Consider the following 15,410-nt stretch of genomic DNA (forward strand, 5'->3'; position numbering starts at 1 on the left):
TTTTTTTTTTTTTTTTTTTTTTTTTTTTTTGGGGAACGCCATGTTTATAAGTGTTTATATGTTATATGAACAACAATAAAAGAAAATCGTGAATGGGGACTCATAAATTCCCATTTCTTTTCTTTTCTTTTTTTTTTCCTATTTATTCTTCCCATTTTAACCCTCTTTATTTACCTTATTTAATTAATTCTATTTTATATTTTAATAATTATCTCATGCTCCCATACCCATATACCCATACCCATACCCATACCCATACCCAGTGGTAACTGGTGGGCACATTGTCCATTTGAAATTAAAATTTTATTTTGTAAATAATATAGATGAATAAAGTTTTAATTTTTTTAATCCGATAAGATTTTAAGTAAATGAACAAAGCTCTTTCCACATGTTTGGTAACAGGGATAGTGTGGAATTCCAGTTCGGGACAAGGGATACAAACAAACAGATGAAAGAAGAACAAAGCTTTTTTTGTAAATTGATTTATTTTATATTTTATATATAATCTGGAAAATCTAACGGCGTTGACACGAATTCTGGTACGTGTCCTGTCTATTTTCTTTTTCTTTTTTTTTTTTAAATTATTTTGTATTTTTTGGATATTGTGAGGAAAAAAGAAAAGGACGGAAGCAAGCCAGACTCGAAATCGGTTCCCAATCGAGTGCTGGATATGTCACATGATGATCATGATGAAGCCTCGAGTAGGCCCCACACGTTTTTTTTAAATAATATATAATTATTATTTTAAATTTTAGGGGAAAAAACCCACTGATTGGTGTGGGTCCTACCTAATTTTTCACTCAGGTACTTGTCTGTTTTTCATCAATTCCCTATGAGTGGTGCACCTTATCATTCCCTACACCCACACCCACCTGATCTCACCCCATTCTCCATTATTTAATAATTTATCCTTTTTTATCTTATATTTACCTCTTCAATGTTTATTTTAAAAGGTTAAATTATATTTGTTTCATTTTTAATATCAACATTTTGATCCCAATATTAATTATTAAAATTAAAGAAAATTAATGTCATAAGAAAGACCACTTTTATGGAAATTAATTTTTAATTTTGAAAGGTTCGAAATCATTAATATATATTTAAACTAAATTAATAAAAATATTCATAATATTTTTTTTTTTTTTTAAGGTTTCAATAAAAAAAATTAATTTTTAAGAAATAGCTAATTTTAAATCAATTTTATTTTTAAAATTACTGGTAAAATTTTAGAAATGGCATTTGACATTAACTTCTTTTAGAAAAATTTATATTTACGAACAATTTTTTAATGTTATTTTTAAAAATTTATGTATATTTTTTAGACGTGAGATCAAGGTAAAATTATTTTTTATTTTTAAGAAAAAAAAATATTTTAAAGGTATTTTTAAAAAAATAATTTAATGATTAAAAATATTGATTTAACCAAATTATTAGGAGAGAAAAGAATTAAAATTAATAGGGGTAAGTTGTGGAAAGTTTTACAGACTGTTGCACGATTGGTGGCTGACACAGCCTGAGACTGCATTTAATGCTGCTGAGGCACCACCTCTGTTTGGTTCTAAGGATACGCTAACACACTCCCGGAATAAAATCCAATTCTCTCTTTACGCCACGTGTCCTTCATGCTCCCATCTCCCACCATCCAAATACTACTACTAATAGTATCCTAAATTCATTTTTTTAAAAAAATAATAATAATAATTAAGTTATACTTAATCACTAAACACGACAAATTAAAATTTTAATTAAAGGAAGAACAAAAATATAGTTGTTTTTGTAAAGATTACTAAAAATTTAATTCGTTTGTTCTTTGTTACAGTGGAAATGGAAATGAATCCCATATATATATTTTTAAAAATGTTAAAAGACATTCGATTTGATATTTTACGAACTTCCATTATGGGCAGTCCCGCGGATCACGGACCCAATATTTTCATATGTTTCTGCAGCGGAGCGGTGGAGTAACAGGAGCGGATTGTTAGATCATTACAATTTGTTTTCTTAGATTATTATTATTATGGGAAAAACGCCATTGAAAGTGATGCTTTTCGTCACCTGTTCCACTGCTTGAATTCCGGGTTCAATTCAATCTCACTTAAACAGCATTTCTCCCAGTCAACCCGCAGCTTTTCCCAGATTTGACGTCTTCTCCCCGTCTTCTTCGACAAATTCCCTTCACTTTCATCCAAATCCCACACCATGAAGTGGGTATCAGAATCAAGCCCCTATCCTACACTGGCTCGCTCAATCGCTCGCCCATTTCAAAATGGAAAGCCTAAAAGTGGTCAGTCAATCAAACTCAAGTGTTTTATATGCTTTAATTATTCAACCCATTTGTGATTTGAGTATGTTGCCCTCTACCTGTTTGCTTGAATGCCTCTGTGAATTTGTTGTCACTGGTGAAGTAGTTGAGCTTGTTTTGATCGGATTGAGTTAGTGACCTGAAGGTGTTTGATGAAATGCCTGAATGAGCCTTCTTTAAGAACTTTTATGAATATACTGACAGATGTTAGCCCTCACTTGCATGAAACTGTAAAGCAATCAATTGGAATGGTAAACTGCTTAAAATGCTTAGCTTGGACACATCCTTTGAGTGAACCAGAAAAACTTGCAGCCTTATGATTTCAGGAGGGGAACAGATTGGACTTGTGCTACAGAATCATCTCTTTGAGTTGTCACTATTCATTAAAGCTTTGATTAAGTTGAAAGGAAATTTTAATCTTGCGACAAAAGCTGATGATTATAGGCCGTTTCAAGTTGTTCTTTTAAAAGACTTTTTCAGTAATCTTCACGTGCCCCTCTGGGTTTCGAGGAGAGAGATGCCATGCCTCAAATGGCTATGATTAGATTCAAATAAAGGAATGACCCTACTACTAATTGTCTTGATTTGGGCAAGAATGATCACCTCACCTCTCACCCCCTCTCTCTCTCTCTCTCTAACCCAAAAAGCAGCCTGCTTTTGGTTGTTTACTTTATCCCCTTCACAGGCATTTGATATTTTTGTGCTTTTGTAAATGGTCAAATTCTTTGGTTTTACTCCTCCCCAGGTCATTATAAGGTTACAAAAGGTAACTCTTTAGCCGTGTCTTTTAATAAAGATATTACATTTCTGAAGTATAAGATCATAGACTTAAGCACCACTCCACTCCAAGTAAAGTATAAGGTTACATTTCTACTTTAGTGGTAGAGTTCGAGTTTGAATGAAACATTCCATATAAATATGTGAAAACCTCTCTCTCTCGCAGACTCATTTTAAAACCATGAGACTGACGGCGATACGTAACGTGTCAAATTGAACAATATCTGCTAACGATGGGTTTAGCCTATTACAAATGGTATCAGAGTCAGGCATAGGGCGGTGTGTAGATACTGGCTCCTAAGAGAGATGGATTGTGAGATCCAAAATCGATTGGAGAGGAGAACGACGCATTTCTTATAAGGGTGTGGAAACATCTTTCTAATAAATACATTTAGGCTAATGACAATATATAAAGATCAAACGGACAATATTTGCTTAAGTTATTACACAGCTAGCATGAGGACAGAAAATCATAGGACAGCTTCTTTCTGTAAGTTGGACCATTCAAGAAAGTGTAGGCTGACTCCATTTTTCTAAGGCTAGGAGTGATGACTTGATTGTCACTATTATGTTAAGCCAATTAGAAGAAGAGAGGATCCTGTATGGCTAGCAAGGCCAGTGGGATGCATCTGCCACAACTCAATTATTGTTAAATTACATAGCTACAAAATGCAACCAAAAGGCATAGGTTGGTGAGTGGGTAGGTTGGTCAATGTGAGAAATGGTTTGTATAACTCTATGGTATTGATTAACATATTTAATACAATCAAAACAACAATAGAATATGAATATAATCAATGCTTATCACTTGTACCAAACATGTTAGGGGTATTGTGGCTTCTGCCTGTTTGCCAGTTTCAGTCATGGCCCTCTTCATTATTCAACCAAACCTAATCCATTCCGTTAGGCGATGCTTTAACTTAGAGATTGTATTTTTATAGTCTAGATTTTGAAATTTTGTCCTATCTATCCGTATACAGTTATTAAGGAGTATTGTAATAGCTTAAATTCACCGCAAATAGATATTATTCTCTTTGAGCTTTCTCTTTTGGACTTCCGCTCAAAGTTTTAAAACGTGTTTGCTTGGGAGAGGTTTCTACAACTTTGTAAGGAATGTTTTGTTTCTCTCTTCACCAATGTGGGATCTCACAATCCACCCCTCCTTAAGGGTGCAATGTCTTCGTTGGTACACCGTCCGATGTCTGACTTTGATATCATTTATAACAGTCAAAACCCACGGTTAACAGTAAGCCTCTTAATAACCCTTCTCTATATAACTGAGGCACAAGTACATGTGATGGCTAGCCTAACACTTATTAGTGCTAAAACGGGGACGGGTGAGGAAGGCTTATTGTTCATACCCGATGGGGGCCCCTAGTTGTGTAATAATGGCTAGAGCATTGAAACTAAATCAATAAGCCTATTGGCATACTCCCTTTTGGCCATTTTTCTATTTCATACACCAACTTTGCTTACCAGAAACACCCAACTAAACTCCACTTTCAACCTTCACTATACATACAGAAAGATGGATGGCTTCAGTTGGCATTTTGTACTGAAATTGCGCAAGTTGTTGAGCAAGAAATTGAAGCCTAAAATTTCTCTGCCACTGAGATTCCAAGCATTGTGTAGTGCTTATGCTCCCAACTGGCTCCACATTGACTGAACTTTCTTCTTCCTACCAAAACCATACATTATTGAGCTTTGGGGCTCTAAAATATAATTTGATGTCTCACTCCCAACAGACAACGCATATGATATTCTCTCCTAATAATACTTTAAAGATATATTTCGTACTAAAATGGCTTAATCTGATCTGTAGAACGATTATTAAAATGGGCATATTGGGTGTGCTCGTGAGGGAGGATGTAAAAGTCCAACTCCACCACTAGCAGATATTTTTCGTTTTGGCCCGTTACGTATCGCCGTCAGCCTCACTATTTCAAAACTCGTCTACTAGGAAGAGGTTTCCACATCCTTATAAGAAATGTTTCGTTCTCCTCTCTAACCAATGTAAGATCTTTAATGGGTGCTATATTATAATACTTGATACTCTAACTTTATCTTCTATTTAAAGTATTGATTGTTGATATGGTTTTTAGTTGAAGTTATTTTAATAGTCCATTCAACAATAGAGGGCAAAAGGAATTTTGGATAAAGAATACATAAACATTTCATTTTTTGTTTTACGAACTTTTTCGTCTTTAAGAATATTTATGAATAAAAGCACGAACTAAAGTAAAAATTACTGGGTATGTTATACGTAATCGTTCAAAACTTTATGGTAAGATCTAAAAAAAATAATTGATAGGTTGATTAGAGAAGAAGTAATTGGGTATTCAAAAGCAAATTGTGAAGTAATGGTAAACCTAAGCTTAAATAATAAGTAGAGTGAAGATTGTGAGTACCCAAAATCACATGCCCCACTCATTATTGGTCCAATTTTTCATACAAAAATAAAAACATTAATTTTTAGGTCAATTATCCCTTATGGGTTTCCCTTTGGGAGGGAACTATTCAAAATGGAGATGAACATAACCCACAAGCCCATTTTAGACAAACATAACGAGCCGATTTGAGGACACTTACTCGACTCCTCGACTCCTTTTTAATGATAAGGGAACATGTCGACTTAGTTTCGACCAGGACTAGGTATAGGACTTGCTTCCAAAATTATGTTCAAGTAATTGTATGAACTTGATACTAATGTCGGGATTCAAGCACACTCAACATAAGGCACACAACCCCAACTCCAACCTCAACCCTGCTAATGTGAGATCTTATCGACCTAACCTAACCTCAATGCGCTCGATTAGGTTGCCACATCAAAAAATGATTTTTTTTTTTTTTTCTTTCTTTCCTTCCTATTTCTATTTTATCAAAATCATAAAAGTCAAGATTATTGTGCGACATAAAGAAGCTTGGTTTCGTTTTTGGGCTTCTTGGGCTTTGGAGATTACGGAAAGTTTACCATTGGGGCCCATCACCAGTACAGCCCAATTACATCGGCCCAAAAACGATCTACGATTTATTGTTATTATTTTAAAAAAGAAAAAACGGTTTATTATTTATTTTTAATAGGGATTGATTTTCTATTCTTACAACTAATAAATAGTAATAATTAGGATTAAATTTAGTCTTTTAAAAAAAAAAAAAAGTATATTTTTAATTTATGAGTTGACTTATGAGTTGAGTTGAGTTGACTTATTCAATCGAAGATGACAGTAAAAAAGATACTTATGGGTCCTTTCCAATTAGAAACTTTAAGTCAAGGGCACAATTCCATATTATTTAATTTTAAAAAAAAAAAGAGAGTTGAATTCAACGGAGGCAAAGAGCTGGAGAATCCACGTGGACAAATCAAAGAAGAGCGAAGAAGAAAATTGCCGGTGACCGGTCAAAGTTCGTCCTCCTCACTCTGTCTATATAAATCCATAATCTACATACTCAAAACCTCAAGCTCCGGTTTCAATGGGGGCCTCCACTTCCCTCTCCTTCTTCTCCTTTATTCTCTTCCTCCTCCTCTCCACCGCCATTGCTGCAACCTCCTTCCGCCCCAAGGCTCTCCTCCTCCCCGTCACAAAAGACCCATCTCTCCAGCACATCATCCAGCTCCGGCAGCGAACCCCTCTGGTTCCGGTGAAGCTGACGGTGGACCTGGGTGGTCAGTTCATGTGGGTCGACTGTAACCGCGCCTATTTCTCTTCCACTTACAAGCCCGCTCGTTGCCGCTCCTCCCAATGCTCCCTCGCTTCCAAGTCCACTTCCTGTGGTCAGTGCTTTTCACCGCCGAGACCCGGCTGCAACAATAACACTTGCGGCCTCTTCCCCGGCAACACCATTATCCATCTCTCCACCAGTGGAGAAGTCGCCTCCGACGTCGTCTCTGTTTCCTCCACCAATGGCTTCAACCCAACCAGCCCTGTCTCCGTCCCCAACTTTCTCTTCGTCTGCGGCACCACATTTCTCCTCGACGGCCTCGCCGGCGGCGTAACTGGAATGGCCGGATTCGGACGCACCGGAATCTCTCTGCCATCTCAATTCGCAGCCGCCTTCAGCTTCAATAGAAAATTCGCCATTTGCCTGAGCAGCTCCACCAAATTCCCCGGCGTCATCTTCTCCGGTAACGGCCCGTATAATTTCCTACCCAATATCGATTTAACCAAATCCCTCACTTACACCCCACTCTTTATCAATCCTGTGAGCACCGCCGGCGTCTTCTCCGCCGGGGAAAAATCCGCAGAGTATTTCATCGGCGTCAAATCCATCGTCATCAACTCCAAAACCGTCCCACTCAACACCACCCTCCTCAAAATCAACAGCAAGGGCATCGGCGGGACCAAAATTAGCACCGTGAACCCATACACCGTCCTGGAATCGTCGATTTACAAGGCGGTGTTGAAAACGCTCACGACAGAGCTTGGGAAAATTCCGAGAGTGCCGGCGGTGGCGCCGTTTGAAGCTTGTTTCAATGCGAATAACTTCGGAAGTACCCGGCTGGGGCCGGGGATGCCGTCGATCGATTTGATTTTACAGAACAAAAACGTGATCTGGAGAATCTTCGGCGCAAACTCGATGGTGCAGATGAATGAGAAGGTTCTGTGCTTGGGATTCGTCGACGGCGGCGTGGAGCCGAGAACCTCGATCGTGATCGGCGCGCACCAGATTGAGGATACTTTGCTTGAATTTGATTTGGCCACTTCACGCCTTGGATTTATCTCCACTCTTCTGGGGCGGATGACTACTTGTTCTAATTTCAACTTTACTGCTAAACCTTGATCAATTAATTAATCTTGATTGATTAATAAATTGTTGCTGTTTTTGATTGAATAGTTTAATTAATATTATAGTTTGGATGGTGGGGGACATGTCTAGGATTGCATTTAATTCGAGATTTTGTGCACCGTGCCCAATTGTAGCTGACTTTGAAGAAAACAATGCTTTTAAACGACTCTGTTTCTTATTATATTCATCGATCTTATAATATTTGGTTTCTGTAAGAAATACGTCCAAGTGATTTCCTCACCCCAATTCATCCGAGAATTAAAATAAGTGGGCGGGATGGAGATAGGGATAAGAAGGCTTCCTTGTCATCATCCCTATCCCGTGGATATAATTTCTTGTACGTATGTTTGACTCGAGAATTGTAGCAACTATTCTCAAGCAAACTTATCAAATTTGCTGGTCGGTGATCTTGCACATATGTTGAATCAACCCTTAACTCGATGGTCTTGCTTTTTTGTTTGACCTTAAGCTTATTGATCTTGTATGTTCGGAGTGGTTTTTGGTTTGTTGATCTTATATGTTGGATCTTTTTCGAAAGTGGTGTGCACTTTGACTCAAATGACTTTTGTACTCAATCGTTTGGATTTGGACCAAATTATTTTTTTACGACCCATTTGGTTTATTTGAACTTCGAGTCCAAATATTATGACTCAATTTGGAGCTTATTTAATCAAATGACTAGCAAGGTGGGTGTGGTTAGTGGTCATCAATGGTGGCAATGGCCAGCAATCGTGTGACCACTAATAGGGGTTATGGGAGTGATAGTGTGAAAGTATTTAAATGAAGTGATATAGGCGGATCAGTGGTGAGGAAATATAATCTCATCTCCGGTCCCATTTAGCCAATGAAGGAAATCGCTTCTCATAGAGCCGCAAATAAAAATGTACGTCACTAGTTATGGGCAAAACGGTGTGAACTCATTAAGTACGCTTGGAAGAAGGAGCGGATTGCAACACGCCAAAGAGGCTTTAAAATAAGCAGAATTTACCCCACCAAAACAGACCCATTTTTAAACTCCATCATCAAACTCATGCTTTAAAAGTTTAAAACTACCCTTCAACAACCACTGCCCAACCCCAACAAATGGCCTCAAATAATACCAATCCAATCCCCACCGCCGTCTCCGGCAACAATGGCCTCTTGTGCTCCCCACAACCGACGATAATGGACCATAATCCAGCTCGCCCGGTAACCCACCGGACCTTCCTATTACAACCAACGGCGGCGGAGGCTCTAACATGTTTTTTTTTTTTTTGTTTCTTTTGGTGTAGGTTTTGGGAGAGATGATGGGGACTTTTTTGCTAATGATTTGCGTGAGTGGGGTGGCGGCGACCGGCCAGATGATGGGCGGTCAGGTGGGTTTATTGGACTACGCCGCCGCCGCCGGGTTGACTGTCGGCGTTCTGACATTCTGCTTTGCTCCCATTTCCGGTGCTCATTTCAACCCTGCCATCACTCTTGCCTCTGCCATTTTTGGCCACTTTCCATGGTCCTGGGTACAATTAAAATTTCTTAAATACTTTTTTAAAAATTTTAAAATTTTAAAATTTGAAATTAAGGATGTTTTTGTCGGAAATTAGGTGATGCCGTACACGGTGGCTCAGACGACAGGTTGTGTAATGGCGACATATGCAGGAATGTTCGTTTACGACATTAAACCACAACAATTGACCACTCGACCATTTCGTGGCTCCATGTCTGCCTTCTTCGTTGAGCTTCTTGCAACCTTCATCCTCATGTTCCTAATTTCTTCTTTACCCCATCAATCCCGACCCCGACCCGTAAGTTAAATTACATGTTTAATCTTCAATTTTAAACCATGTTGAACCATTAAATGATCCAATTGAAAGTTCGAGTTTAGGAACCAATTAGATACCTTTTTTGTCATATGATGCAGGATGGTCAATTATCAGGCTTTGTCATTGGAATGGCCATCGGGCTTGCTGTGTTTATTGCCGGGTATATGCCGTTAAATTATAGAATCGGTTAATTTAGTCGAAGAATTTTCAATTTTAAAAATTTAGTTGGAATAATTTCAAATATATAAGTTATTTTATTAAGCATGAAATTCATTAAAATTTATTTATTTATTAAAAATATAAATTTTATTTTTCCTAATGGGCTTTGAGTGAATGCAGGCCCATTTCAGGTGGATCGATGAACCCAGCAAGATCATTAGGGCCCGCAATGGTTTCATGGGCTTTCGATGACATATGGATATACATTACAGCTCCGGTGATCGGAGCTGTTACCGGTGCGTTCTTCAGCGGCGTCCTCCGCCTTCATCCTCCGCCGATCCATTCTTCCGACGGAGGAAATTTCCGTCGTTCCTCCTCGGCCAACTTACATCTAATTCCTTAGCAAATCACCACCTTCTACTTTCTTTCTCGAGATGAAATAATAATTTAGCTTTAAAATCCTACGAATTTATTGACTATTTATCTCGTGTGATTAGCTGAGTTATGTCTAAATTAGTCAAAACATTTACGAGTATATAAAATTAGTTTTATATTTCAAGCATATTAAAATCTGATTAAAACATATAATTATTGATTCTCTCCATACCTATAAAAATAAATAAGTAATTTTGTAAAAATAAAATTTGAAATAGATAACGAGACGGAGACAGAGAAGTCTTCCCCATCCCCACGGTCGTGCATCTTTGAGTGGTCCCATACAAATATGAAAATGTGGTTATTTTTTTTTAATTAATTAATTAAAAATAAATAAATAAAACGTCCCTCCAAGGTCAATGGAAACAAATAAAAAGAAGATAAGTGGCTCTTTCTCACTTTATTATTATTATTATTATTATTCCCCTAATAATTTTATTTATTTATTTATTTATTGTGGTGATGGCTTAAACCTCTAATTTTAAATTCCCGTCACTACCCTTTTCTTTTAATGAAATTAAAAAAAAAAAAAAAAACCATAATTATTTTTATTTTGTCTTTTTCCACTTTTCGAAGCCAATTACTAATTATATCCCTCTTTTTGGATTGGTCTGCTTTAAATATTCTTTTTTTTTTTTTTTTTTTTTGTAATTATAATTTATAATTGTATTTGAAGTAACATTGAAAACCATGGGCCATACCCAAAAACTGTGGACGTCCCATCACAAATTGCATCATTTTCTTTAATTTTATTTTTAGAAATATCTATATATTTTCCTTACAAAAAAAATATTTTAAAATAAGTTAAAGGTCTACGTGGATAGAGATAATATTAAAATATTAGTTTTTATTTTTTTTTAATGATGGATTCAACTTATTTTCCTGTTTATTTATTTGATTGAAGAATTATAATATATAAATAACTTATAATCTAATTAATATTTTAAAAAAATTATTTTAACACATAAATTTTATATTATTTAATTTACTATTTTAATACGTTGAAAACACGTCATTAGTAACAATTGTCACGGGCTCCACGCACTGGCCGACCGCTTTCCACATTAACTTTTGACGCAACCAAATTATTTATTTATTTATTTATTTATTTGCTTTAAAATATCTTCAAATTTGTCATTATTTTTATTTCCAACAATACCCTTATGATGTTTATTTAATTATCACTTTACCTTTTCCAAGCAAATTGCAAGTATGGATGGCTTTAAGATTCAAATTCCTTTTTTTTTCTTTTTTTTTTTTTACAAAAAAAAAAAAGATTTATTCTTCATTCTTGCAATTTTCTGTTATTTATTATATTTATAATTCGAAATTTTATTGAAAGTGTTACTAGACAAGAAAATTAATTTTTTTTAATGGTACAATTTATTACATCTTTTATTATATTTAGATAGTTCATGTTTGACTTTACGTGTATTTAGATGGTGCGAAGAATTTTTAATTTTTTTTTTGTCAACTAAAAAAAATAGTCGTAAAAATAATTTTTTTTGTCAGTATATAATCCAACCCAGATCGATTTGAGTTAGATAGACTAAGTAGTTCGGGTAATTAGATCATATGAAATACTGGGTTCTTCTTTTTACAAAAAATTTAAAATATATTTTTCTACGTGTTTCAGGTTTTGTAATTAAAGTAATACCCATTTACCATTATTTTAATAAGACCCATTAATTAATTAATTTTTGGGATAAAATTTATAGGTCAATGCCACCAACAATAATTAACCTAACTCTTTTACTCTTAGCTTTTCTTAAAATTATGAAAATAATCCTTAAAACCATTTTTAAAATTTAAAATGCTTAAATCAAAAGGATTATCACTTAATCACATTTAATGATAGACATAATTAAGTTATCTTTTTATTTATTTATTTGTCAATTTTCAAAATAATCAAAATTTTGTTTTAATTTTGTTTTAATTAGGTGATTAGGTGAAAAAAAATAAATTATCTATTTTCCGGATTATTATATATTTGTGGAAAATATTCCAATATAAGGTGGCTTTTGTACTTAATATTCCACCATCGAGCAGCCACGTGGCAAATTATCATTGGATTTCATTCAGGAAGGTCACCACTAATACGCAATTGAGCTGGTCCTTTCCGCCCATTAATTAAATTATTTTATTCTTATCCAAATTGCTTTGCCTCTTAAAACTTCTAAATATTTAAATTTAATTTTGTATATTTGTAATAAAATTTTAAAATAATTCGCTATTAAATATCTATCCAAGATTAGAAAAAAAGGGTTTATTATTTTTTTAAAAAAATATTAATTTTTTTTAGGAATAATTGTTTTGGCAAGTAATACTAATTTTAGAGCTGGAAGATGTTGGACTTATTTCAACATTTTGTCCTTAAAAAAACCTTAAAATTTGAAATGAACATTAAATACAATAATATTTGAAAACTTTACTATAAATTATTATAAATACATTTTATTTCCTAAGTTTCTATTAATATATAACAACCAACCAAGTTGCTCATGCTTTTTTTTTTGTCACACCCAACAAGGAAATAGCTTCTATAAATATAAAAGCATTAATCTTTAAAAAAAATAATATAAATAAAGTTATCTGAAAAATTAATCAAATTTCTTTTTTAATTTGAGTTAACAAAAAAAAGAAAAAAGGAAAAAAAAGAGTGTCCATTGATTCCTCCACGTCAGCATCCTAACGCTCAGGATTCATCGCCACCGGTGGGTCCCAGCCGCCAGATTTCAATCTCCTCTTACACGTGGCTGCATTCGTCAATTTATTTTTCTCTCCTTACGAAAAATTAAAATCAAACTAATAATAATAAATAAATGGAGAGGGGGTGAAATGACCACAATACCCTCTTCATTTTTCTATATAAACCCAACAAAGCAAGCGATTGTTTATCCATGTCCGTCCGAACTCATTGAGTGTTATTTCTTTTTTCTGTTTTTCTTTTTTGAAATTAAAGCCATGTTGGGAGTATTTAGCAGCTCCATCATGTCGCCGCCGGACGAGTTGGTCGCCGCCGGAAGCCGTACGCCGTCTCCGAAAACGACATCCGCGGCTCTACTGAATCGGTTCGTCCAGATAAATTCCTCCGCCGTGTCGCTGCAGCTAGGGGACCATGCCTACCTCGCCTACACTCACGAAACGGAATCCACCTTGTGCCCCAGGTAAAATTACTATGTTTTGTTTTAAATCCGCCGCCGCCTCCGCCGCCGTCGCATCAGAATCTTTTTTTTTTTTTTCCTAACTATCAGTAAATTAAATGAACTCGAAATTCGGTCGATCGGTGATCGGACGATCCGGGACGGCGGAGGCTTTAAATTCTTCGAATCTCCGCCGTAATTGGTGGTTAATTTATTGCAACCGTTGGCTGTTTGGCTGCTGAGAAAACTGGAAGGAAACCGACGGAAATATATTTGGGAATTGTCGATTTTCTTCGATGGAGTCCTCTAAATTCGGTTAAAATTTTTATTAAATTAAAAATAATTAAAAATTAGATTTTTTTTATTATTATTAATTTTTTTTTCGGATGTTCTTTATTGAAAAAAAAAAAAAAGCAGTTTCTGATGAAAGTTTGTTTTGACAATATTGAATGGCTGCGATTTGTCGATCTCGTGGATAGCGTGTGTGACACGTGCGATCAAAGATGATACTGTTCTGACTATATTGTCAGACAATAATCCATTGGCGTCGTGACACGTGTGTCCTAATTTTGTCCTCTTTCTGAAACTTATCCATTGGATCAAAGCAGTAATAAATCCTCTTTTTCATTTATTTACTGTGCGTCTATTAAATATCAATAAATTCCATTTAACTAACTGTTCGTTATTAGTTATTTATTTATATCTACCTTTAGTTGCTCATTAATCCTTGACTTGAAAATAAGTAAGATAATTTTCTTAAAAAAAGTAAAGGTAAAATTTCTCTAATTTGCCAATCAAAATTCAAGCTACGAATGCACGACACGTGGAGGGTGGAGATGTTAATCCAAATTATGATATAATAATGACTGATTAATTGCTGAATTAATTCGTGACGACAGATCGTTCGCGGTGAAGGACGACATTTTCTGCTTATTCGCGGGAGTTTTGGACAATTTAGGGAGTCTCCGGCAGCAATACGGCTTGGCCAAATCAGCGAACGAGGTGGTTCTGGTGATCGAGGCATACAAGGCCCTCCGGGACCGAGCTCCATATCCGGCCAGCCATGTCGTCGGCCATCTCAGCGGCAATTTCGCCTTTATCGTCTTCGACAAGTCCACCTCCACTCTTTTCGTCGCTTCTGTAAGAGTCTTTTTCTTGCTGTTCTTTAATTGTTTTCTTTTTATGGGATAAATTATAGTTAGTTTTGTTCTGTGATTCTGATAGGATCGGAATGGGAAGGTTCCGTTGTACTGGGGAATCACCGCCGATGGTTATGTGGCTTTTTCCGATAACGCCGATCTGCTCAAGGGCGCTTGCGGGAAATCGCTTGCTTCTTTTCCTCAAGGTAGATTAGATTCCCCGACATTTCCAAAGCCTTCGTATCCATAAAAAGCTTGTTCTGTAACGATAATGGAGGGTTTTGGTTTTATTTTTGCAGGGTGTTTCTTATCTACAGAAGTTGGTGAACTGAGATGCTATCAGAATCCTAAGAACAAGATCACTGCTGTTCCTGCTAATGAGGAAGAGATTTGGGGTGCAACATTCAAAGTAATTTTCAGACAGTCTTTAAGTTTTTTTTGACAAACAATCAATCACTAGACTCCATTTCTAAGACTTACTTTTTTGTGGTTGATGCTCCTTCTCAGGTGGAGGGGCCTGGGCCTGCAGCAATGGCAGCCACACGTTGAACAGATTGTCCCCTAGCAGTGGAGCTTTCACATATATATATATATGTATGTGTGTGTATATATATATATATATATATGGTGTTTTATATGTGGTTGAGAATGCAGATCAGAAGAGGAGGGGGAGAGAGTATACCTAACAGACAAATTTATGTCTGACCTGAAGAGGAAGATGGTGTGTTTTTTTCTTTCTTTCTTTCTGCTCTTTTTGCTTGCTTGTAGTCTGATGTAAAGCCCTTTTGCTTTCGGTGTAATAAAATCCGTGACTTTGTAGAATTATCCTTGCAAATCCTACCAAATGGAGACTTGAATTTCACACCACTAA

The 15,410-nt window shown here is 35.7% G+C and overlaps 3 protein-coding genes and 1 long non-coding RNA gene across 4 annotated transcripts; all 4 read left to right on the plus strand.

The window, feature by feature from the left end:
• Positions 1-1,836: 1,836 nt before the first annotated feature.
• Positions 1,837-2,877, plus strand: LOC111479200. Its single transcript, XR_002717624.1, has 2 exons — positions 1,837-2,284; positions 2,507-2,877. It is a non-coding gene; the product is annotated as an uncharacterized LOC111479200 (long non-coding RNA).
• Positions 2,878-6,375: 3,498 nt separating this feature from the next.
• On the plus strand, positions 6,376-7,999 carry LOC111479193 (basic 7S globulin-like). Its single transcript, XM_023123745.1, has one exon. It carries the CDS (start codon positions 6,551-6,553, stop codon positions 7,856-7,858), a length of 1,308 nt encoding a protein of 435 aa, XP_022979513.1. The 5' UTR covers positions 6,376-6,550; the 3' UTR covers positions 7,859-7,999.
• Positions 8,000-8,947: 948 nt separating this feature from the next.
• LOC111479196 (probable aquaporin NIP7-1) lies at positions 8,948-10,384 on the plus strand. Its single transcript, XM_023123748.1, has 5 exons — positions 8,948-9,052; positions 9,136-9,360; positions 9,445-9,645; positions 9,762-9,823; positions 10,003-10,384. Exons 1-5 carry the CDS (start codon positions 8,948-8,950, stop codon positions 10,223-10,225), a joined length of 816 nt encoding a protein of 271 aa, XP_022979516.1. The 3' UTR covers positions 10,226-10,384.
• Positions 10,385-13,143: 2,759 nt separating this feature from the next.
• LOC111479198 (stem-specific protein TSJT1-like) lies at positions 13,144-15,364 on the plus strand. Its single transcript, XM_023123749.1, has 5 exons — positions 13,144-13,424; positions 14,300-14,540; positions 14,625-14,745; positions 14,839-14,948; positions 15,047-15,364. The coding sequence occupies exons 1-5, from the start codon at positions 13,222-13,224 to the stop codon at positions 15,086-15,088; spliced, it is 717 nt and encodes a 238-aa protein (XP_022979517.1). The 5' UTR covers positions 13,144-13,221; the 3' UTR covers positions 15,089-15,364.
• Positions 15,365-15,410: the final 46 nt, after the last annotated feature.

This window comes from Cucurbita maxima, unplaced genomic scaffold (assembly GCF_002738345.1).
Source record: "Cucurbita maxima cultivar Rimu unplaced genomic scaffold, Cmax_1.0 Cma_Scf00005, whole genome shotgun sequence".
NCBI classification, from domain to species: domain Eukaryota; kingdom Viridiplantae; phylum Streptophyta; class Magnoliopsida; order Cucurbitales; family Cucurbitaceae; genus Cucurbita; species Cucurbita maxima.